The sequence below is a fragment of the Dicentrarchus labrax genome, unplaced genomic scaffold, assembly GCF_905237075.1.
Source record: "Dicentrarchus labrax unplaced genomic scaffold, dlabrax2021, whole genome shotgun sequence".
Taxonomy (NCBI): domain Eukaryota; kingdom Metazoa; phylum Chordata; class Actinopteri; family Moronidae; genus Dicentrarchus; species Dicentrarchus labrax.
In genome coordinates, this window is record NW_026136713.1 from 29,292,707 (window position 1) to 29,315,879 (window position 23,173).

A 23,173-nucleotide genomic window follows, 5' to 3' on the forward strand; every position below is an offset into this window, starting at 1 on the left:
CACCACCATCATCATGAGTTGACCAAAACTATACAGACAAAGACATCTGTCTCTAAACCCATCAGATATGGATTTCTCATCTTGCATGACATTAAATAAGAGACTGAATCAGGATGATTTTCCAAGGTGCATGGCCTCGTATTACAGCTATGTCCACTCCCTCTACTTAGAGGCTGGATTGCAAGTGGGACAAAGAAGAACTTTCCAATAGCAGTACAACGACAATAGGAGAAAGCTCATGAAATGCAAGAGAGATTATCGCTCCTTAAGTGGCTGGGGGTGCAAAATATTATAGGCAGGAAAACAAAACAAAAAAAAAAAAGAACAGGAAGTTGGAACAGTTAAATGCAAAATGTGATTATAATTAAATGATGTGATTAAAATGGGTTCAATGAAATAAGTCCTAAAAATACTTAATTAGTTCAATATTCATGGAGCCAGACTGGTTAAAACTGTAGTGTAGTCAAACTCAGAGGTCACAAATGAATCTCCTCTTCACTGAACAACTGCAAAGCATTTTTAAAGGACCAGTGTGCGGGATTTAGTGGCATCTATTGGTAAAGTTGCAGATTGCGTCCAACTGAACACCGCTTGCATCTGTGTTTAACGACCTGGGAATGAGAACGAGCTGTGTAGTGTGTTGAAGAAACTACGGTGGCAAACTCGCCAAAGACCATATTTGGGTTAGGGTCTACTGTCTAGTTGGTTTGTCTGTTCCGGGCTACTGAAGAAACATGGTAGCTCAACATGGATTGAGATAGCTCAATATAAGGCATCCTGTTGCATCTGTAGATAAAAACGACTCATTCTAAAGTAACAAAGACACAATTATTCCTAGGTGATTATACACTAATAAAACATAGGTATGAATATTACATTCTATTTCTGCCAATAGATCTAAATGGACACACTGGACCTTTAATAGTCAGTTTTCAATTGTCCGAAGGTTTTGGGCTCTTGTGTTTTTTTTTTTGTTTTTTTCACTGTATTAAGGAAAAAAGTCCCTTCCCCAAGAAAATATTTTCTTTATGTTTTAGTGTCAATAATCGAACACCAGATGGTGCTAGAGGTTAAAAATATACCTTGACTCACCCGAAAAGACACAGTACATCTCATCAGTGCACTCAACAATACAATGTATGTATGTATGTATGTCTACACAGCTATATGAAAGTGAGATTTTTTTTATGAGTGATCTGTTAAAACTTGGAGTTGGTAACCCTCACATAGTGTAACAGTGTGAGGGTGTTGTACAACTAATGCTGTATTATAGGATTTTACAGGGAAAGAGAACATAGAGAGGCCATTAGGATGTTTTGAGTAAGATATTAGTGAAAATCAGGAACAAATAAAATGAAAATATACTGTAGCAGATGGGAAATGTTAGCTGTGGCTGTGCCAGATGGGAAATGTTGTGTGTGTTAATTTTGAAGAAAAAGCACAATGTAGACTAAAACATATTAGGGCAGATGGCAGATTGTGAATAGCTATCAAACCTGACCAAAGCTCCCCTGTGATTAAAACCAAATGAAGTGAAAAGGAGAGTTTGTTTTTGTTTTCTGTACAACAGAGCTGGTTGGAGAATGCATGGTGTTAATCGTGCCATGGTTTGACGTTTGTTGCCCACTAGGGAACTATTCAAAAGACGAGAAATCATTTTGCATGGCAGTATAATTGGATTCTAATTAAATTTTACTTCACACTTGGAAATGAAAACTGGACACATAATATAATGAAAGCCACGGCAAGTTGAGGGTGAAATATGCTCCTGACCCTCATCCTGAGATAATGCAGCAAACTCCACCAACCAAACATTCAGATTAAATAATTCACAAGATTCAAGCACAATCAGTCACAGTTCCACTTACAGAAAATGTTCTTGTTGAGTCCTCTGGTGTGAAATGCCTGTAATGTGTAAAACTGTCCCTCCTCTTAAGAAAAATGATCTATGACACAAGATGTGGATAGAATTTTGATGTGAAGGCTTCACTTCAGCTGGCTGTGAGCTGCATTTTCCCTGCACCCTGATCAATTCCAGCACCATCTGCATTATATTGAGCTCTGACAACCAAAACTCTCAGAATCAGGCAAAGAACTCACTGAGGCCTTTGTATTGACCAAAACCATCAACAGGGGAGAAAAGTAGATAATCATGTGCATACATAGTGTAATATTAATAGCTAATATCAACCTGGTTGTCATACATGTACCACATTTCAGAATCATTAAATAGATGTTGTACAACAGTCTGGTCAGATATATTTAGAGGGGTTAAGAATTTGAGAATAGTATAAATGTTCTGCTGTTATGGAACGAGACTAGTGTGGTTTTCCTGTTAACTTTGCAGGCCTGTTTTCTCGCATAGGTGTCATGATACTTTCAGATAAAAAAAAAGGTATGGTGCATGCATGTGGTTGACATGGTGATCTTTCACATTGCCAATATGTTACTGTTACTAAAAGTGTTTCCTCCCAAAGAGCTTCTATGCTCGATACTGCTAATGACTTTTTCTAGTTCTATTTCCACCTGTGGCTGTCAGCCTTCTGCAGACAGTGTATATTCTGATCAGTTGTACAATGTGGCAGGAAAAACACTCAACAATGTGCTGCCTCTTTGAAGCATGTTATTGAAATAGAACATTTTCTTAATGACTCAATAAAGCTGGTTGGAAAATAAAATATGCACAAAGTCAAAAGTGGTGCCACAATGGAAAAATATGACACACCAGTAAAATGCATTTTTACTAAAAGCCACTATGTGTAGGAATTCATCATTCAATCAGTTGGTATATTCAAATTATTCTAGATTTTTGTTAGAATAGACATAAAAAACAATGCAGCCTATGAATTGATTCAAGCTCATTTGTCTCATTTGTTGTAAAACAAAAAGTAAAATAATTCTGCTCTGAATGCAGTGGAGTAAACGTATACATTTGTGCAAATTAGTGCCAGGATTTAAGACTCTATTTAAGTTTAGTATTTTGTTATTTTCTACTGTTACTAAGCCTCTCTTGCTCCTTCATCAGCAGCACTCAGCTGTACAAAATAACCTTCAGATCTTGCTCATAAGCATTCCCCTAAATTCAGATGTTTTACTGCATCACACTAGTTCTGTGCTACTGTACACCTTAGAACATCCATCTGAAGGTGTAGTTGCATCCAGGAAGCTGAAGAGGCGTCATCTTCCTAGATGAAGTACTTCTTTCAGCCTTTAGGTTGTGCTGTTGCGCCATCTTCCTGCACTCCAGTCCAAGCTGTAGAGGTCTTGTTTGTCTGCAGACTGGCCCAGTATCCACCTGGAAGTGGTACAAAAGAACAGTTGTGCAGGAAGCTTTTGCAATTTCCTCCCTCTTGCGTCACAAACGCATTACTGTGCCTCTCACCCAAACCACAACCACATGGGACCCGGTGCAGTGCTGGAATTTTCCCACTGACAAAAACACATTAACTGTGCAGAGCTACAAACTGACTGGATCGTTAGGCCTTAGTTGTTGCTGTGATCCCTTCAATGAATGAGCCTCTTCTTAGCAGCACCTGTCGTGTGTTTATAGGAACAAATGAAGTACAGTGTCTGTCCAAATCTGCCCATCCTACTTTAGTAACTATATCAGATTTGACTGCCAATTGAGTTTTTATTTCCAGATACATTCCTGCCTAGTTCTTCATGTTTGAGTTGTACTGGCTTTGATTTGTGAGTCTTTCATGTCTCAGCTGTACGGGTTCAGCCTACTATATGATGCTTCACCAAACCACCAGTGGTAGTTCAAATTCAGTGACAGATAAAGATTACAGATTACATATTTTTTTAAGGAATGCATGTTGTTTTGACTTCAGTCTCAGAAAATACTGCAAAAATTGGGCTTATAAAATATAGTAAAAGCATTTCAGTCAGACAACTCACATTTGAAATGTTTATTGCAGCATTAAAAAGGTTTTGGTGTCTAAGTTCCAACCTCATCACCTCCCACAGATATGTTTACATAGAGTTATTGGGGAGTGATGAGCAAATACCTTGAACCGCCCAGCCGGAGTCTACAGGTGGATGCTAGGGTGGTGGCAGGGCATACAGAACAGGCAGGCAGCAATACTGATGCAGGGCAGCAGTAGCACTGATGGAAAGCTGGGAAATGTTGCAGCTTATATAGACTGCCAAATTGGAAGGGTGTGTTTGGTTTGTGATTATGAAGAGTGTGGCATGTCATGTGTGTATGGCAGTGCAGCTCGAGCTGACTGCCTGAACTTGCTTGCAGGCGTGGCTCCATGTAGATAAGTTTCAAAATGCATCATCCACCTAATATCCATCAAAAAAAGCAACTGTGTCTCCCACAAATGGATTCAAAACTTTGTCAGTGATTCACAATAGTGTCATCTTTGGTTTCTTGTATCATGATACTTTGTAAGTGGTGATATATTGTAAAGTTCTACTTCAAGCATTACAGAGTCACAGTTTATGTAATTTAATATAGAAGCCCTTACTGCGTTCAGCTAACAGTTTGGTGCTGAGCTGCTATTGATTGTGCCCACCTACAGAGAAATAAATCTTGTACGTTTTCTTGAAAACTCTAGTAGCATTTCTATCGGTTTCACCCAGAAACAATCTCAAGTGAGTGGAAAAGACCACCCTCTGGCAGTTTTAATCCACTGCATTATTAAATAAGAAAAGATAGAAAACAGATCAATTTACCACTTGGACGGTGATCAATGTAGCAACACAATCACAAAAAAAACAACCCTGGGCCATTTTTAATGAACATTTTGTCTACTTGAATTAAGTAGCTGTGAATGAAAACAAATTGCGGTGCATAAAATGGTTGAAAACAAATTTACTGGTGTTGAGGGTCTGTCGGTGATTTACAACCATCTGAAACTGTCTCATAAACTGTTTTTTCAGTTATTCTGGCTGGTTAGTCTGGTCTCAGGTTGATGTCTGGGAAGTCACCAACCTCCATGTACTCAAAACAATCATAAAAATGTGTCTTTCTCCCAATTCCATACTATATATACTATGGGGATAAACAGTGACATTATAATTTTGGCATACAAATCAAATCTGGCATTGAAAACAAAACATTATTTTTATTCTTTTTTGTATTCTGATGTGTTTTTCAATGACAATCTTCAGATTTTTTCTTTATGTCTGTCTTTATTCAGTGACAGCTTTTTTTTTAGTGTCAATGGTTTTCAGTTTCAACTTTCTGTCACCGTTTTGGCGTGGAGTGCAGGGGTTTGAACAGAGGGGGGAGGAGGTCATGATTTACAGTTACATATCTGCATACTAATGAGAAAACATCAGTCCTCCTCTGAATCAGAGGTCAGCCACTCTGAAGCATCTGATCATGCACACAGTCAGCATACAGTTCACCTGAAACTCAAAAACCTCAAGTATATTGAGTCTGTTTGTTAAAGTTAACTAATGCTGAAACCTCACACCGAAAAGGTGACGCTGAAAAAAGACATTAAGAAAACAATCAGAAGATTTGCATGGGAAAACACATCACAATACAATAAAAAACATTTAAAATAAAAGTAAAATGGAATAATTTGTGTTTTATTTTTCAGCCAATACCTTTTTCAGTGCCAATGCAACTTTTTTGTGTTTTAATGACAATGTTTCCTTTTTCAGATCAGGTTTTGTTTTCAATGCCAAAATGTAATGTCACTGTTCTAGCCCCTGTTTACAATTAGTACTATATGTATCTTATAGTTGTTATCTAGACAAATATTAGTTTAAACATAGTTTAACAGTGAAAGTTCAGTAAAACATGTTGCAATAATATGTTTAGTAATAATATCTGGACTGAAGTTGAGCTCATACACACCTTGTGCTCAGTTTGTAATCCATCTCTCACTTGGACCCTTTTTCCAACATTGCAACTTAATGTCCATATCAGTCCTTTCATCATATATTTATTATCAATCTCAAATGCAGATCAACTTTTTTTAAAATTTGGTACAGATAAATGGCTTCAAATCAGCACTAGGCCATAATGTGAGGGCTAAAGATGGTATCCTCACTCGCTCTATGGAATGACTTTCATGCTTGGCTGCTGTCCAATTTTATCTCCAGGAGTTGCTAGGCGACAGGAACATCCTCATTGCAAGTGTATTCTGGGAAACGATGGGACCCATAAATGAATTCACCCGATCTGTAACTTATTATCTGCTTTCAACATTGTCATCATGGGTCAGTGGAAAAAGCAGCATGCTGTTTAAGTGTAGCAATATACAGTGGCATGCTATGAGGCAGCAGACAGTAACAATGCACTGGGCTGACAGTGAGAGAGGTGACAGTTTTTAAACTGACACCTGAGGTCACTAAAAGGTCAGCCACAGAAAATCCTCTTGTAATTGTGACTGCAGTGACTGCAGACGCTTAAACAGGGAATATTCCATGTAGCAGTGATGATGTGTGAATTAATGAATTCTCTAAGTCAATTTAACAGCGATGACTAACTACTGCTGCAGAGCATGAGCTTAGTCTTTATCACCTACCAGAGGGGATCCTGTCACCTCGTTCTTGGTGATAACTGCTCAACACCTGACTGATAGTGCTGCCCTTTAATTAAAATATTTATATCCAATATCTACTTTTTATTAAAAGAAAAACTCGCTGGAGGTGTGATGAATGGCTGAACTTGGTATTTTTCCCACTGAGCTCAGCAGTGCAGCAGTGGTGGACAAAGTTAATTAGATCCTTTACATGAGTAAAAGCACTAATACAACACTGTAAAAATACTGTTACCAGTAAAAGTCCTGCATTGTAAATGTCACTTAAATAGCTGTAATCAGGTACAAGTATTAAATGTAGAAATACTCACAAAGTAGCAAAAAAATGTTTCCTGTGACTGGTATACTATTATATATAATTTACAATTTAATTCTTAATTTAATTATTACTCATGTAATAATATAAAGGCAGAATTTTACTGTTGAAGTTGGTTGAAGTGGAGCTATTGTATGCAGGACTGGTGAGTGAATAAATCCAATAATAGATTAAAATGAGCAAATCTCCACATTTGTGAAGCTGGAACCATGAAATGTGTTTGCATGAAAACATGACTAAATTATTATTAAAATAGTTACCAATTATTTTTTTTGTCAACTAATTAATGAACTAATGCTTTCAGCTACTATTGTTTTGTGTTCAAAAATCTTAATTTGGGAAGTTGTCAGATAAATGCTCTGGAGTAAGCAGTGCAAAATTTCCCTCTGAAATGTACTGGAGTAGAAGTAGAAAGTGGTATGAGAGAGAAATACCCAAGTAAAGTACTGTAGTTAAGTACAGTATTTGAGTAATTGTACTTAGTTACATTTCACCAATGAAGTGCAGATTGTATATTGTATGTAAGAACTTGCACGTATCATCATATGATCATGACATATTTACTGTCGTTAGATTGGTTACAAGCCTGGGTGTGTGTTTGTGGGTCATTGGAAGTAGTTGCAATACATTTACATGTTCAGAATCGGGACATCCACCTGGCACTTGATAATATTATACTGAGATGGTTTAATGACTGGTTCGAGCTTCAGCTGTGAGCAAATAACAAAACACTTACAGCACTGGTAATGTCCAGCAGAGCACTCCTAAGATCCAGATGATAAACCAAACCAAAGGAAAAAAAAACACAAAAAAATAATATATACAAGATGTTTTGTAGCTGTTTCACCATCATACACAATATTTCGTCTGCGAGCTGCTGACACTAACAGCAAACCGAAAAGATCAAGTGGTCAGTATGCTTCAGAATGGATGCTTGTTGGATCATCAAACAGTGTCTGACGCCTCCCTCCTCCCACACCTTTAAGATGTTGGAATTGGAGATGTCTGACAGTGTTTGCAGCTCTCCAAAACCTACAATCCAACAAACACATATCATGCCGTGATTGGTAGGTGTGCAGCGGTGAGATGTCTCTTAACCTCTCTTTCTTTCTGTTTGTACAAACAAGTACAGCATCATTAACAATAAACCCCACCAACGGAGCGAACAGGAAATTATATTTTTAAAGGCCAAACTGAAAAACAGTATTCTGTTTTAAATTGTGTCTTTCTGTTTTGGTCAGCTAGTTTATTGACTATAGGTTAGGCTCTTGTATCTCCTGTTATGTTAAGTAGCCTTGATTATCTCTGCTGATAGAGGGCTTAGCGGGATGTAGCCATACGTAACACTGGAACAGGCTCAATGGCAACAATTGCACACAGAAGGCAGTTTAGGATGTTACAATTTAGTGAATGGGTGGCAACAAAGAGAATCTTTTAAATGAGGATGCTATGAGTAAATACAATTTCATCTTTCTTGCTGCTGCCTTTTAGCTGCATTCATCATCACAGCCTGCAAAAAACTGTTCCATTGTTTTGGAAGGCGACGTCTGGAGGAAATTGAATTCCTGAAAGTATATATAAATACCACAGAGGCACAGATATGAACAGAAAACAAGTCCCCCGCTGTCTTGTTTTATTTTTATGGACTGTCTAAGACTCTGCCAATAATGGATAGTGGATAAACTGAGAAAGCCCACAGCCAGCCTGTGACTGAAGCCCGACAGACGAGTGTTGGTTTCAAATGCAGAACAACCTTTTTAAGAAAACGCACTCTGGAAAATACCTCATCCTCACTGAATAAATGTAGAGATTATTCGATGTTCCTTCTGCAGTGCAGATCTATGGATACGCACCAGTGACTTGGAGGATTATTTCAACTGACAGTACATCTGCAGCGGTGAAACGGCCACTGAGAAATAAGCTGATCATGCTGTGAAAGGAAACTTAATAACCTGTCGGCCTCACTTAAACAGCAACGAGTTTTGGTTTCAAATAAATCCTTTGTGAAATTTCAATTACAGCATCAAAGCTGTAATCTGCCCTCAGAGGGACAGAGTTGTTATCGTAGAGCCCAGCGAATGGTCAGCGCAGTGATGTTGACAGAGAGTTCAATAACACCATACTCGTCATTATGATTCCTTCCACATGAGTGGCTTTGAATAACCCTGAACATAGGAAGTGTCACAAAATAGGTATTAATGTTTTTGTAATACCCTTCTATCACCACAGGGGGTGGTAATGTGTTGAAAATACATCTGTGCCAAAACCCTTTTAAAGAGTTTTGCCTCTAATTTTAAAATCAAACCTGCACCAAATTACCAATAAGCCATCTACTGTGAAGGCTAAAGATGGTATCCTCTGTACCTCGCTCTGTGGAATGACTTTCATGCTCAGCTGCTGTCCAATTTTATCTCCAGGAGTTGCTAGGCGACAGGAGCATCCTCATTACAAGTGTACTCTGGGAAATGATGGGACCCATAAATGAATTCTGCCGATCTGTAACTTATTATCAGCCTTCCACGCTGTTGTCATGTGGGTCAATGAAAGAGAAGGATGGTATGCAAATGGGCCATTAGGTCATTCAGCAGAGACATTTCAGCATTTGCTTTGTCCTGCCTGGAGAAGCAGATAGATTAGCTTTGAATGTTTCAGCTCTCTTACGCCACGCACAGAGGCTGAGAGACTTGGCATGTGAACTATTGATGCAGATTTTTCATTCAGCTTCATTAGAAGGCAACTAATTCAAAAATATTTTAAAACATACATATTTCAGCAGCCAACCTAGCAGCCAATAGAGAGGCTATGATTACAGTGAAAAGGGCTTTACATCATTATTATAAATGTGTTCTGTGAACTGAAATAAATGAACTGTCCAGATCTCTAGATTATCATAACATTGTTATATGGGTCGATGAAGAAGAGGGATCCTTTTGAAACGACCCGTTGTTTGATTTAGTCATTTAGGATGGCAATGTACTATAAGAAGGCATAAGATTGCTGCCACATTTCATAGCATGAGAAATTACCCTTAAATCTAAAATGTGGCACCTGTGGTCAATAAAAGGTCAAGAAAAGAAAGCCTTCATACTAAAAAGTCATCATGTAATCTACCCCAGTGATTCCCAGGGGGCACTTGTACTCCTCAGGGTACTTCTGCAATTTTAGCCATACGAGGAAAGATTGTGGGGTGGTTCAGCTAAGTTGAAAAAATATAGACCCAAATATTTGTGTTAGTAATAATCACACACATGGGCTTTAGAACTGCTGTGATGCTGTTAGTGTACTTTCCTGTCACAAAAAACCTACAAACTCCAAAGCTATCTTGTGATATAGCCTGAAAACTAATCAGACAGAAGCTAAAAAGGGGGGGGCAAGCCTAAACATAGACAACACTGAATGACTTTATCTTGAATGAATTCACAGGTGCAGCCATGGATCAACCACAGCCAGCGTGTTTTCCCAGCAGTGAAATATTATCCAGCAATACCATGAAGATCTCCCATCTATCAAAGGGGTACGATGAAGGAGTACCTGACTGGGCTCCAGTGGTGCATCAGACAAAAAGGTTGGGTGCCATTGATCTACTGTACTGTAACTACAGTGCTTTTTACAGGAAATGTTCTATGTAGCCACCATGATGTCGAGCAGTGTGAATTAATGAATCCTCAATGCCGCACAGCATTAGCTTAATCTTAATCACCTACCAGAGGGGATCCTGTTGCCTTGTTGTGATAACTACTCAACACTTGACCGATAACACTGGCCTTTAATTAAAACATTTTCCTCACTCCTCTCCCATTCTTGTGAAAGAACTTAAAGCACAGAACTTTGTCTAGAAACAAACCTGCCTTACATTGCTCTGCCCGTCATGTTCTGCAGAGAGATCTGTTGTGCACACAAACTGTGTATTGCAAAAAAAACAGCCAGCTAAGACATATTATATGATCATGAAAGATATATATCTCATAAATGGTGCAACTAAATAAGATTATGTTGGGCCTGTCTGCAGAGTGGCTAATGGAGGCTGTGGCGTAGAGGGAATACGACCTGTTAGCTGACTGTGTTTGCATGAAATGCTAGCCCGCCAGGCTTTTTCACCGCTGTTCTCGCAGAGATAAATCCCTGTTGCACTTAGTAGTCATCCATTTTTAATGCCGCAGCCTCAGCTGGAGAGATGCATGAAGACAGAGGAGGGGGGGAAACAGGGAGGAGGGTGGGGGGAACAACCAAGGTGCAGATGACACCAGCCGGATGCCTCAGGCTAATGTATGTATAGTCTACTTGATGTGTTTTTGTACTGTATGCTCAGCATCAGCAGCAATTATGAGTGTCTGGGGTTGCTTTGCTGGTGAGTCGGGCCGCAGACAGTAAAGTCATTCATGAACTCATCATGGTTTTACTCTATTTATTGTTCCCTCATTGCTGGGACATTTGTAAGAAACCAAGTGGATGCAGTAAGCACTCACAGCTGCACAACTGTGTACAGAAATGACTATTCCCAAAAAAGCGAGAAGCAGCAGCAAAGCTTCCTGCCTGTTTTTGAGCCCCTTAATATGTCTGCAGCAGCCATTCCACAGATGGCAGGCGGAGTAGGCCGGGAGGGCCAGCTATTCAATCCACTTCAGTGCAAACATGATCCGTTTGAATGGCGAAGCATAAGCCAAGACATTCTTGTGTGGGCAGACCTCCCTAAACAACCCCGAACAACCGTGGCACTGTGTTTGTCCTGCAGAGACAAATCTTTAAGATACGAGAGCAGCAGTTTGTCCAAAAGCAAAGGTTAAAGGGACGTTTTTCTCTGTTAAATGTGTTGTCGTGTGCATTGAGGGCTCAACACTGAAATAACCCAGAGTTTGTGTTAGCTAGTCAGTTAGAAGGCCAATTAAAGAGAAGCTGGTGGATTTTAGTCGAGTTTCCTGCTTGATTTAATCAGTCTATCTGCAAATCACTAAATCAGTCAGTAAAACATTTTAGACTCTTACACAACTTTTCTGTTTAAAAAAGGTTTATAAATTCAACCAAATGTTGATTAAACCAACCAAAGAACATGACCACATAGATCCAAACATTTGATAAGTTTTTATTTCTCTAGTGGACTCATATGTTGTTATTCTGCACAGCAGCATACAGGAAATTGTGGTAAAATATAAATAACAAAGTTCAACAGTGTTTTCTTTTGCTATTATTCATTTAATCAAAAAGACCTCTGTTAAAAGTGGCACATTTTGTCAGCCTTTTTCAATATCCACTCTCTCGCACACTCTCAAGAATGCAACATTGAACAACTAAACTTTAAAAAGTATGGGTATAATCATTATTTACAGACAATCACCTTTTGGTGAGCGACGCTTATAGCTTCTTGGAAATTCACTTCCATAATGTTAAATGCGACAAAATGAAAATACAATTATGTTATACAAAGATCAAAAATACTATCAAAAACCCTTATTATAAATGGCAGCACTATATCAATAAACTGCTGTTGACATTTTACATGTAAGTACAAAATCCTGTTGAGGTAGCGCCCTCTGAAGTCACTTGTAATGTTAAAATACTGAATAAACATCACTTTATATACAATACAGCAAATCTCTCTTCTTTCTTCAATGCAATTGTATTCCTTTGGTAAACAAAACTGTCAGAAATGTGCAGTCCTGCAAATGACACTTTCAATCATACATTCACAACATTTTTGCATCTATTTTTTGGATTCTTCAGAAAAGAAATAACGGGATAACGTGTTGTTGTTTACTAACATTCATTTGCTCTTTTTCACCCCCACACTGGGAGTGAAAGGTAAATGGGACTCACTCCACTTGATATGGCAGAGCAGAGCTGCACAGGAGACTCTCTGGTGAATACACTGTCAGGGCAAACCAAAGGAAAAAAAAAAACACCATAGAGAGTGTGAGAGAGACCTGACAGAAAAGAAATCCAGTGTGTCGCCCTTATTTGGGAATGTAAACATAACAAAATGTAGGCTAGTATATCTCATTTCTGACTGCTTGTAAAGTCAGATAACGTTCTCATCACATAGGAGAAGAGGTTTGGCTTGGCAACAATTGATTATAATGTTCCCTGGAGAATATGAGCTCTAAACAGAGGCCACATTGTCTTTTTTTTTTTTTTTTTTTTTTCTTCCTGCCTCGCAGATTGAATGTCAACTTTTCGAGCAAGTTGGAAAATATGTTGTGGAGTTTTTTAGGCAGGCAGATGGGATCAAAGAGTTCCTCCTCCTCCAGTCAGACGCACACAACGTACTCATTACTGACACATTCTTGAGCTTCTTTAATGGCAAACATAACTTTGGTTTTCTAAGACGAGAAAGAAAATCGTAGCGAGCTTAGCTCACCGTACAAAAATACTTGGTAGAAATATGACATTCATCCCCTTTGCCAATGTCAGTGTGTTTCCTTACATGACCAAAATAGCCTACTTTTCTTTAGAATTTATTCACACTTTGTGATTATTGATACATGTATTTATATGCACACGCTCAAATGACTACATACTAGCAAGAAAAATAAATCCAATGTATAAAGCATAAAATTATTCTATGTGGATAAAAGAACTATAAAAATATAAGAGATCTTAGAGAGAAAAAAAGATAAAATCAATATGTTTATGAAACTGGGATAAAGGCTAAATCAAAACAGTCATGTGGAAATTGTTCAGTGCAATTCAATTTACTTTATAGTCATGTCTGTTTAGAATATTTTCATCCTCTTACCACCCACAGCCCTCCCTCCCTTTAATGGTCGCTGGGATGGTTGGTCTTTTGACAGTGGACAGTATTTTATCGTGTGGGCATTGTCCCCGTTGGCACTGCAAAGGGGGCAGGTATAAGCCCTCAGAATCGGGCACACGACCCTGCCGTCCGGAGTCTTCAGGACGTGAGAGCCGTACACCTCCTCGGGGGCTCCGTTATTTCGGCAGAAGACGCAGATTTTGGGCTCCTGCTTGCTCCTGGAAGCGGGTTTGCGCATCTTCCTCTCCATGCCGAACAGATCGAATCCCGCGAAGCTCCCACCAAAGCCCACCTCTCGCTCCGGCTGGACGCCGAGCTGGTTCTGGAAGGGGCTTAGTATAGAGAAACGCTCCTTCAAGTCCAGGATGGAGGTCGGCGGGGGGCTCCCGGACGGGCAGCAGCAGTCCATGTGCCCGTTCTCTCCAACACCGCCCGCGATTACGCACGGACACGCCGGGGAATCGTCCAAGCCCAGGGTCGCTTTCAGGGACTCGGTGATGGAATTGGGGTTCTGGGGCATGCTGAGCTTATTATTCTTCGTAACCAACGTCGTCAGCCCGAGATAGTCGTTCCAGAAATTAAAAGTATAGTCATAAGGGCTGCGCGCATTCAAATAGTTGTGATTGAGAAAATCCATGGCAACTTGTGGTCGTTTGCTTGCGGTCAAAAGGCGAAACAACCAGTGTAATCCGTAAAGTCTTTGTAGCCAGAGTTCGTCTCCAGGAATGGTTCATGCACAGCGATGTGGTCTCCAGTGTTCCTGTTATGTTTGAGCGTCCTGCAAACAGGCTTTCTGGTTATAAGGACCAGGAGGGCGGGGCGCTCTCCCTTCAAAACCAAGTTTCTGATCAGGTTGAAAGCAGGCTCCCTTTTTTCAAAGCCACATTTAGACGGAGTTGTTTTCTTGCGGGCAGGCGCTTTGTCGACATCAATCATCATTCTGGCGTTCAGGGATTCGGGTATTTTCATTTTAAAAGTAGTTAATAGTTAATGATTAAGGCAAGTGGAAAGCAGAGAAATAATTTCGTGCACATAGCCCCACTGTAGTTAATAACAGTATTTCAGCGCGACTACCAATCAATTAGAGGAGGATAGCTGGGCTCTTTGTTCCCCTTTGGTAGTAAAACATCACAATTCCGCATGTTTCTTGAATCAATAGCATTGCGCGCTGAATACCATCAACGCCAAATCGGGCGTTCACACACCTTAACCCCTTGTGCGCCAAGAGCAGAGGGCCTTTGTTCCAGACAGCAGCCATCATATCACTGTCCTGGGAGGAATAATCTGTGCTGATGCATCCTATTATGCTAGAATTGAATCAATAGGAGACAAACCCTCACGTTTCTATGTTTCCTTATGCTGAAGAGGTTTATGGCTCTATTTACTGCACATGCTAATGACTGTTTTTCCGTTCAAATAACTAATCTATGTAATCCTGTGTCGTTAATTATAACACTTTCTTTACAATTTTTTAGAATTATGTTTTGTTTTTTGTCTTTATGACAGCACGGTCTACTAGCTGAAATGGGTTAAATACAGGACAATGGAATCACCCTATATACTGTTAGGCATACTCTGAGAAATACACATTGATAATGTAAATCTACTATCTACCCAAACCCTACAGTTTTAAACATTTGCAGAATTTGTCTATTTACTCCACAAGGGCATCTAAGCGTATTAAACTCAGGTTTAGTTGTCACATCCAGTCATAAAATCCAGACAAGACACCACATCAGTCCACTCAGTCATGATGTAAACACAACATGCAGAACAGTTCTTCAACAGGGGGCAGCATAGTGCAATTACAGGTCAGTTCATTTTAAACCAGAAGACCTCTTCGCCCCTCCCTCCCATCCTCCTCTCAATGAATGAGAGTGCCAAACAAAACCTACAGTAATGATCCACTGGCTGGAAGATGAAAGTCACCCATGATGTTCCACTGGCCAGATGTCATTAGTATACTGTGATTCCACCGAGGCCATTTGGTCATTTGGAGAGAGGAGCGCACACTGTACAGATTTATTCAATGAAATTAAGACTTGAATAATAAACATCTGGCATCTGCGCAACTAATGTGAAGCTACATGACAGCCAATCATATAATGACATATGTGTGGGGCTATTTGGTGTTGTTAAAGAGTCCGTTCACCCAAATTACTCAATATTTTCTCACTTCTCTAGTGGTATCTAGCCAGAATTAGTTTGTGGCACTAATAGCACTGAGAAATCATAACAGTGGCAGGCTTCTCTCTCCATTAATGTCCACATTAATATGGTTAATTCACACAACACACTGTCAGGATTTCATAGGGACTATTTCTTTGGTAAAAGTAATTCCCAAAAACACTGTTAAGAGGAAAGACTGTGGATTATCCAGAATAATCAGGACATAATTTGAAAATTGCAGATGAGTCTTTCAAATGATTTTACCATTTAGGTATTTTGTATCTTCAGAGGCAATGCTTGCTTTACCTCATTGCTGCTCAACTGTTGCAAGAGTTTGTAAAGCTCCTCAGGTACAAAAATAGATTGCTGCCTTTAGCTATACCTTTACTTAAAAGCCCAGAGTTGTGCCTTGAGGTATGAAGTCAGTTCCTCATCTGATACATCAACAACAACATAGAATAACCTTTCACAGTCACCAAAGTGCCTTGGACCGACAGGCTGTTTTTCATCACCCAGAAGTCCTTTACATGAAGAGTGTTGGGGTTCTTATTGTCTATTTCTATTCTTTTTATATAAGTGGAGAGCTCACTGCATGTACCCTGCTGCTCTTGCAACAATTGTTTTCATTATAAAGGACATGTTAAGACTCTTTACATGTAGAATAAATGTCTCTACCATAATCCTGCCTTTTAAATTTGAGCACATCGGCTTTCCAACAGTGATCCGGATTGTGATTCTCTAGGTAAAAATCCAGAGGGGATATGAGGCAGCCGTCCTAAACAGGGCACTCATTGCGGGCCTCAGATCCTATGATGAAGTGGGCAGCTCAGGAATGTGGAAGCTGCCCTCTTGAAACAACGATAACACGAGTGACTGGTGTTCTAATTAAAACTTCCAGGGGGAGGCTGCAAGAACTCACTGACTTGGAAGGCTTGCATCTATTTTTAAGGGATCTAATAAGAATGCACTACCTTCAGAGACAGAGTGATAAAAGCGGAACAAAAGCACAGTCCAATGAGCTCCGATGTTTCAGAGGCCATTTCTCTCTGTTCTGTGTGTTCAGCAAGTTAGTTTGAAATAGTATTGACTGCTCATTGGATTTTCACTCCCGAGCCCCCATTCAGCTGCTGCAAAATATGAATTTTATGATGAAGCATTAATAATGTATGTGATCGCCATTTCTTTTTTTGCAAGCCAGGGCAGATTGTGCGAGCAGATTCCTGTGTTGCTGCAGAGTAACTGAAATATTCATGGCCATATTATTCCTTAATTTTGTTGTGACTAAGAGGGATTTATTCTCATCCATTAAGTAAAGCTAATTCTGCGGCCGCCTCGAGGTTGCATGAGTATATTGGACAAGGAAGTGAGATTAGCAGTGGAATGATGCATAACATCAGTGGGGTGGCTACGGCTGTAAATCGATTTAGGAATCACACTGACTAAGTGATTGTTGTGTAAGTGTTTTTTGTTTTTTTTGCTTGACAGAGGGAAAAACACATCATCAGGAAAAGTGGTTGCTGGTTGAGGAAGACACTTTGTTTTTAATGATCGAATCATATTTCCAGCAAGGGCTCATTAGCAATATTAGACTTACATCTAAATTTTTTTTTGTCTGTTTGTGCTTTGGATGAATTATGCAATGCAAATCAGCTCAGACATGCCTTTTGCTGAAGTTAGGGGTATGATAATGAGTGATTTATATCATGTTGAAGAGCTAATCTGCTTCATGCATTATGATTAGGATCGTCAACACATTCTGTGCTGTGATCCAGGCCTTAAGTTTTGGCAAACAGGACTAGATTTGTGGCATGTGGGGTGAAAAGTCTGCTCAATTCATATTTGACACGATAAATGAATGATTGATGTTACTGTTGAATGCATGAAAAAATCTGATCCCTTTTTTCACTCTTATTGCATCTGTTTGCACTGCTAGTAATAATTGAAATGCATCATTTGGGCATGTTTTGATTCATTAACATGAGATATGTCTTTAACCTCCTAGGCTAAATCAGAAAACACATTTTTCTGTGAAATACCAAAATGTGTTCTGTGGCTGTCTGGTTATCCTTTGTTCTCTGCTGCTTATTTCATGAGGCAAGTTTCAGCAGTGGCCTTGGAGAGGCGAATGCAGTGGGAAGGATTACACAAAGCACACACACAGGGAAGGTTTCTGCATATTCCTACACTGCTGCTGGAGGCAGCTGCTACAAATCAATCATTACAATGCCTTGCTTAAAGATACTTTAGATGTGGATACTCCCTCCAACTCTATTTAACATAATAATCCAAGATTCGGTTTTACCAAAAGGCCTCTGTAATAACCAGCCCCTCCATCTCTATGTTTACAGAGTGACATATTGATCACCGAAACAATACATAATGGGTTTGCAGGAATTGCTGAAAAATCTATTTTGCCATATCGATTGCTGTAATGAAGACGAATGCCGAATCACTCCGTATGAAAATGGTTCCTGGCATTTGCAACCTGCAGTTTTCATACCATTTTTTTGGTCACACACACTGCTCTTTTTTAAGCTGCCGACCCAAAGATTACCATGTGTTTCCATTCACAGCCATTAGAGCCCTGTTTGTGATTATGCAAATGAGAAAACATGCAGGAAATTTAATCAGAGCACAAATTTGATTTCACGTGAAAGAGTGCTCCAGGGTGGGGGCTTGATCGCATAATACTGAGCAACTGAATTATGTTCAATATTTGTTTTCGCAGTGGGCCTCCACTCGGACACACCACAGCTTTATAGGCTTAAGGTTCGCCTTGGTTCGGAGGCTTGAAGTTAACAGCGCTGCGTAAGGTTTGATTATCCTTTGTTCTCCCCAGAGATGCTGACTGGAAACTGCAGTTAATGGGAAGCATTTCCATATTAGCAGCAAAGCATGGCAGCTTGTGTTTATGCATTTTTATTATTGTTGCGTCCCCTGAACCAAATATCTAAGTGCTCAGTTTTCTTTTGTTCCCCACCTGAACAGCAAGAAAATGGGCTCTTGTAATTGCACATAAACTCAGAGGATGGCATTATGCTGTTGTGTGTGCCACTGTAGATAACTGGTGATTAAACTGAATGTTACTCCAGAAGCATGACAGAATTGAAACTAATAAAGCATGTCAGTCAATAATGGAGGTGGGTCTGTTTATCAAGCTCAGAGATATAGAACAAACAAATGTCATTTGCTTTTTTAGAGACCAGCTCAGTTTAGTCATCCTGGTACCTGAAGTCTCAAGGTAATGACAGGTGGGCTGCTGTATGTTATGTTTCAGAAAACAATCGCTGTCAGAGTACAACTCTAAAGCCTGGAAAATTGTGTTTACACTCCTTACAACTTGACCTTGTATCAATCTACATGCACACCAGGCAGAAGCAAATTAAGCTACATGGTTTGTGTCAGAACTACAGAAAGAGAAATCAGTATGTAGTAAGTGAAGTATCTCCAGAGCAAATTTGTAAATTTCCCCTGGAGATCTTAAGTTAATTTAGCAACTTTCTAGGAAATACCAGAAGCAGAGTGCCTTTCTGTGTGCATAGGGAAGCAACCTTAAAAAAAAAAAAAAAAAAAAAAAGCAGGTTTGTGGGGCATCTGGTCTCAGGTGTACCAAGCCTTAAGGAATAGTTCACCCCAAAAATGTGATCCCCACACCCTAAATTCAAATCACTTCACATTTACTACAGCCATTTTGAGTGCCCTCCTTTTTGTTCCTCAGTCTTCAAAAATAAAAACTTCCCATTAAGGGTACTGCACTGACTTTACACATTGTAGTTTAATCATGAAGTGCCTATTTTTATGTAGTTCTGAAAATTGCTGTCCAAAAGTTTGAATTTACAGCACCAAATAACAGAAGTTAAGGGCACTTTTCATATAGAGCAGGTCCAGATGTAGGCCAATATTTACAGACACCCAACAATCCCCTTAAGGAGCAAGCATTTGGCAACACTGGCAAAAGGGAAGAGAGTTGTCCATTTCAGTTTCCACTACCCCGTCAGAGTAAAGGATGCACAAATTCATTGGTTAAAGTTAAATGCTGCACAAGCAATTTATTTCACTGGCTTGAATTACTGACTGACATTTCCAGTTAAATAATTTGGCCCAGTCAGAAATGACTTCGAGCTGAGTCAGTGCTTCCATCTGTTCATTAGGACAAGACTACAATTAAAGCAATACAAGATGTGACAATCGTGGACTCCGGATCAATCCCTTGTCTGTTGAGAATTACACATGGTCCTTGACGTCTACAGGTAGGTTGAAGGTACGATCATATCTCCATACATGCAGTCTTCCTCCAAAGCAAGATTGTACTTGTTTCCACTTCCTCCTTTGTAGGCACTTGTCACAATTCTCAGCCAGCCTCTCGCACCCTAGGAGAAAAAAAACAAAACCCACTCAAGGTCACTTGGATCATAAATCAAGTGCACCCACTGCAATTCATTCCAACATCCCAATTTTTAAATGCCAAGTTTAAAAGCTACTGAACCATGCAAGGACTGAAGCTATTGAGTTACTATGCGATGACTCACCCATGGCTCTCCCCAGGAGTTACGCACAATCCAGTATTCAGTGCCATTTTCTACTCCCCAGCCAGCTACTGACACAATGTGGTTGATGTCAGGAGTCTCAACATACTCAGAGTACAGACCCCCGGTGTATGCATCAAGTTTCTCTGTGGCCATGATTCCACAGCTGAGGGAAGAGGGATTCAATTGTCATTCAGCATTTATGGCCATTTCTGGTACAACATTTGAAGTGATTAGCCATCCTCAAATTATACGAGAGACATTCTAAAAACTGAGGTCATTTCTAATTCAGCAACAACAAAAAAAAAAAAAAAAAAAAACAAACACCTGATTGGCCCGCCAGTGTAGATTTCTGCCATCATATCTTCCCGTCCACTAATGGCTCCAAAGTCACCTACTTTCCATAAAGTGTAGTTCTGCACAGTGTTGCACTTTCCAAAAGTGGAACAAGTCCCACATGCATTGAATTGTTTGCATTCTGAGGGGAAAAAACATTAAGGTTTGTGGATAAAAACTGAATGGATCAAACCAAGGGCACACTACTGCAGTGTTCTTACTCTGGTCAATTGCCTGGTAGTTATTACAGGTTTCATCAGGGATGCCATGATTGTGGGCATACTCCCACACCCCTCCATGGTCCCCTCCGTGACAGGTGCCAGACTCAGCGCAGTCAACCACGTGTTGGACAGAAATATAAGAAGATGGCCACGCTCCTTTCCGCTTGATGTTGATACGATCTACACAAGGCAGCAAAGAGAAAGTTCCCACAAATGCAATATTTATTCTGGAAAAGCTCAGCTCAAGTCTCAAATGATTTGATATTACCAAGGTTCCCATCTGTTATCTTGACAAGATTTAATTTGCATACTATTGAGGAAAGATTTTGATTTCCTCCAAGCAAAGCCATGTCCAAATGGGCAAGCTCCAAATTCAGATTAAAGTCAACACATTATAGAGATGGTGCACCATAACCATGGGTTCTCTGTATGCAAGACTATTGCCCAAATCGTGCATAAAATTCTAGCCTTATAGTGCCACATTTGTTAAATACATAAATTTGCAAAGAGTTACCCAAATTTGATACCACTTGCTTGTCTGTATGCAATACAGGAAGCAAGGCCCAGTTTTTTTAAAACCTTATAAATTTGTCTTTATGGTAAGGCAATTGATTACCAACTCAAGCTTCCCATCTGACATGACAGGTCCCATCTTCTCATCCAACTGTTGGCAGGAAGCAAAGACGACTTTTGCAAGCAATAGTAACTATTAAATTTAGTTTTAGAAGTTTTAACATCAAAGGAATTTCAGTGGTGCTTGTAAATTGTCTTTAAAAGTTAAAAAGGCAGCATCTTTTCCAGAAACAAATCCTGAATAATCAAGACACCTCATGTTAGAAGTTTTATCTAGGGCTACTCTGTACTATGAAGTGTTGCCAGCATGTTCTGTAGATTATCTAGAGGGGGAACACAATTCTGATACGTGGCTGTAGGTTTTAAACTCTAATACCATTTAAAAACAAGGAACTTTGTGCTAGTTAAACCCACTAAAGGCAATTCAGAAACTGTTGCTAAAACAAATCAATCTAACCTGCCATTGCACTTGTGCTGCCATGAGCCCAGCAGGAACCACAGTACTGAGGGATGTGCTGGTTACGAGTCGTGCTGGCGTAGTTTATGCCATTTACGTTCCTCCAGTCCCAGGACTTTGGTAGTTTAGCAAGGTTCAGAATTTCATGTGGACGAGGTGCAGTTCTGAGGAGGAAAAAGAAATTAGTTCTTCCGAATCATTTTACAGGCACAATGAGATTTTAAGTGCAGCAGGTCGACAGTGACGCTGCCTCAATGTCAGTTTCCGAAACACAAATACACCTCAGCAAGGTTACTATGATGAGGCAGAAGCAAAAACACAGCCAGGTCAGACTACAATCCTCATCACAAATCTGAGATTGAGGAATTTGGTCAAGTATGCACATTAACCAAATTTTAGATTAATCTTAACTACTGAATGAATGTAATCAAAGTCACACAAGACAAACTAGTCAATGCTGTTGGTGACCAAGGATCCAGGCAAACTTCATTGTGAATGAGTGAAGCCAAGAACTCAATCCATACGTAAACTACTTTTGTTCAAGGGCAAACCTTCTGTGTCTAAGTCCTAGAATTTTCACTGGCAATAGCAAAATTAACCTCAATCATCTGTAATCCAAAAACTAATTTACAGCTTGCTCAGGGCAGTGCAGAGCTTGTGAAGCACAGTTGAAGGCAAAAACGGTCTTAAGAATTAAGACAATGATGGTTTTAAATGTCATCAAGAAAGCTCTTAAGTCTATTTACATCAGCAGCATAATGGTGGGATTCATCTTCATCAGACCAAGCATCTAAGAAGTTATTCAATAAAACCTAGCCAAACTATTCAGAGATACAGAGAAAGCTACCTTTACACACCAAACCTCAGTAAAAAAAAAAAAAACACAAAAATTAAGAGCCAAAAGATGAAATTCATGAGCAGGCAACTCACTTCACCCCAAAATTGGGTTTCCTGGGCACTGACTGGTAACAACTTGGCCTCCCACTAAAAAAGTGCCTTGCTGAAACTGCAAGTGTCATGAGCATAAAAATAAAAATGAAAAACTGAGCCATGCTGAAGACCACAGCCTCAAACAACAAGCTACAAGCCACTTTGGTTTGGCATAAATACCCCACAGGACCACCTGCCCGACCAACATAAACAGAGTAAACCTGCTGTGTGTCATCAAGCTAATCAGGCTTTATTGATCTCACCTGGGAGTTGCTCTGATTTAGTGCGGGTAGCAGTGGAGAAAATGACTGAACACATTCTGTCAGATTAGCTGGAGAGCACACGTTTCCTGAGAGACAAAGGTTTCCAGTGACTTTATGTTTCAGTGTTT

The 23,173-nt window shown here is 39.7% G+C and overlaps 2 protein-coding genes across 2 annotated transcripts; both read right to left on the minus strand.

Moving 5' to 3' along the window:
• Positions 1-11,888: 11,888 nt before the first annotated feature.
• nanos1 (nanos homolog 1) lies at positions 11,889-14,603 on the minus strand. The gene has a single exon (XM_051420475.1). The coding sequence runs from the start codon at positions 14,205-14,207 to the stop codon at positions 13,530-13,532; it is 678 nt and encodes a 225-aa protein (XP_051276435.1). The 5' UTR covers positions 14,208-14,603; the 3' UTR covers positions 11,889-13,529.
• Positions 14,604-19,762: 5,159 nt separating this feature from the next.
• LOC127374828 (cathepsin Z-like) lies at positions 19,763-22,949 on the minus strand. Its single transcript, XM_051420462.1, has 6 exons — positions 22,783-22,949; positions 21,853-22,016; positions 20,823-21,002; positions 20,593-20,743; positions 20,269-20,431; positions 19,763-20,109 (listed from the first exon to the last, which is right to left on the minus strand). Exons 1-6 carry the CDS (start codon positions 22,902-22,904, stop codon positions 19,984-19,986), a joined length of 906 nt encoding a protein of 301 aa, XP_051276422.1. The 5' UTR covers positions 22,905-22,949; the 3' UTR covers positions 19,763-19,983.
• Positions 22,950-23,173: the final 224 nt, after the last annotated feature.

Coding starts and splice junctions, on each gene's coding strand:
- nanos1 (XM_051420475.1), bottom strand. CDS start 14,207: ATGGATTTTCTCAATCACAACTATTTGAATGCGCGCAGCCCTTATGAC.
- LOC127374828 (XM_051420462.1), bottom strand. CDS start 22,904: ATGGCTCAGTTTTTCATTTTTATTTTTATGCTCATGACACTTGCAGTT. Junction 20,744..20,822: donor CTACCAGGCAATTGACCAGA/GTAAGAACACTG, acceptor TTTTCCCCTCAG/AATGCAAACAATTCAATGCA. Junction 20,110..20,268: donor ACTCCTGGGGAGAGCCATGG/GTGAGTCATCGC, acceptor TTTTTCTCCTAG/GGTGCGAGAGGCTGGCTGAG.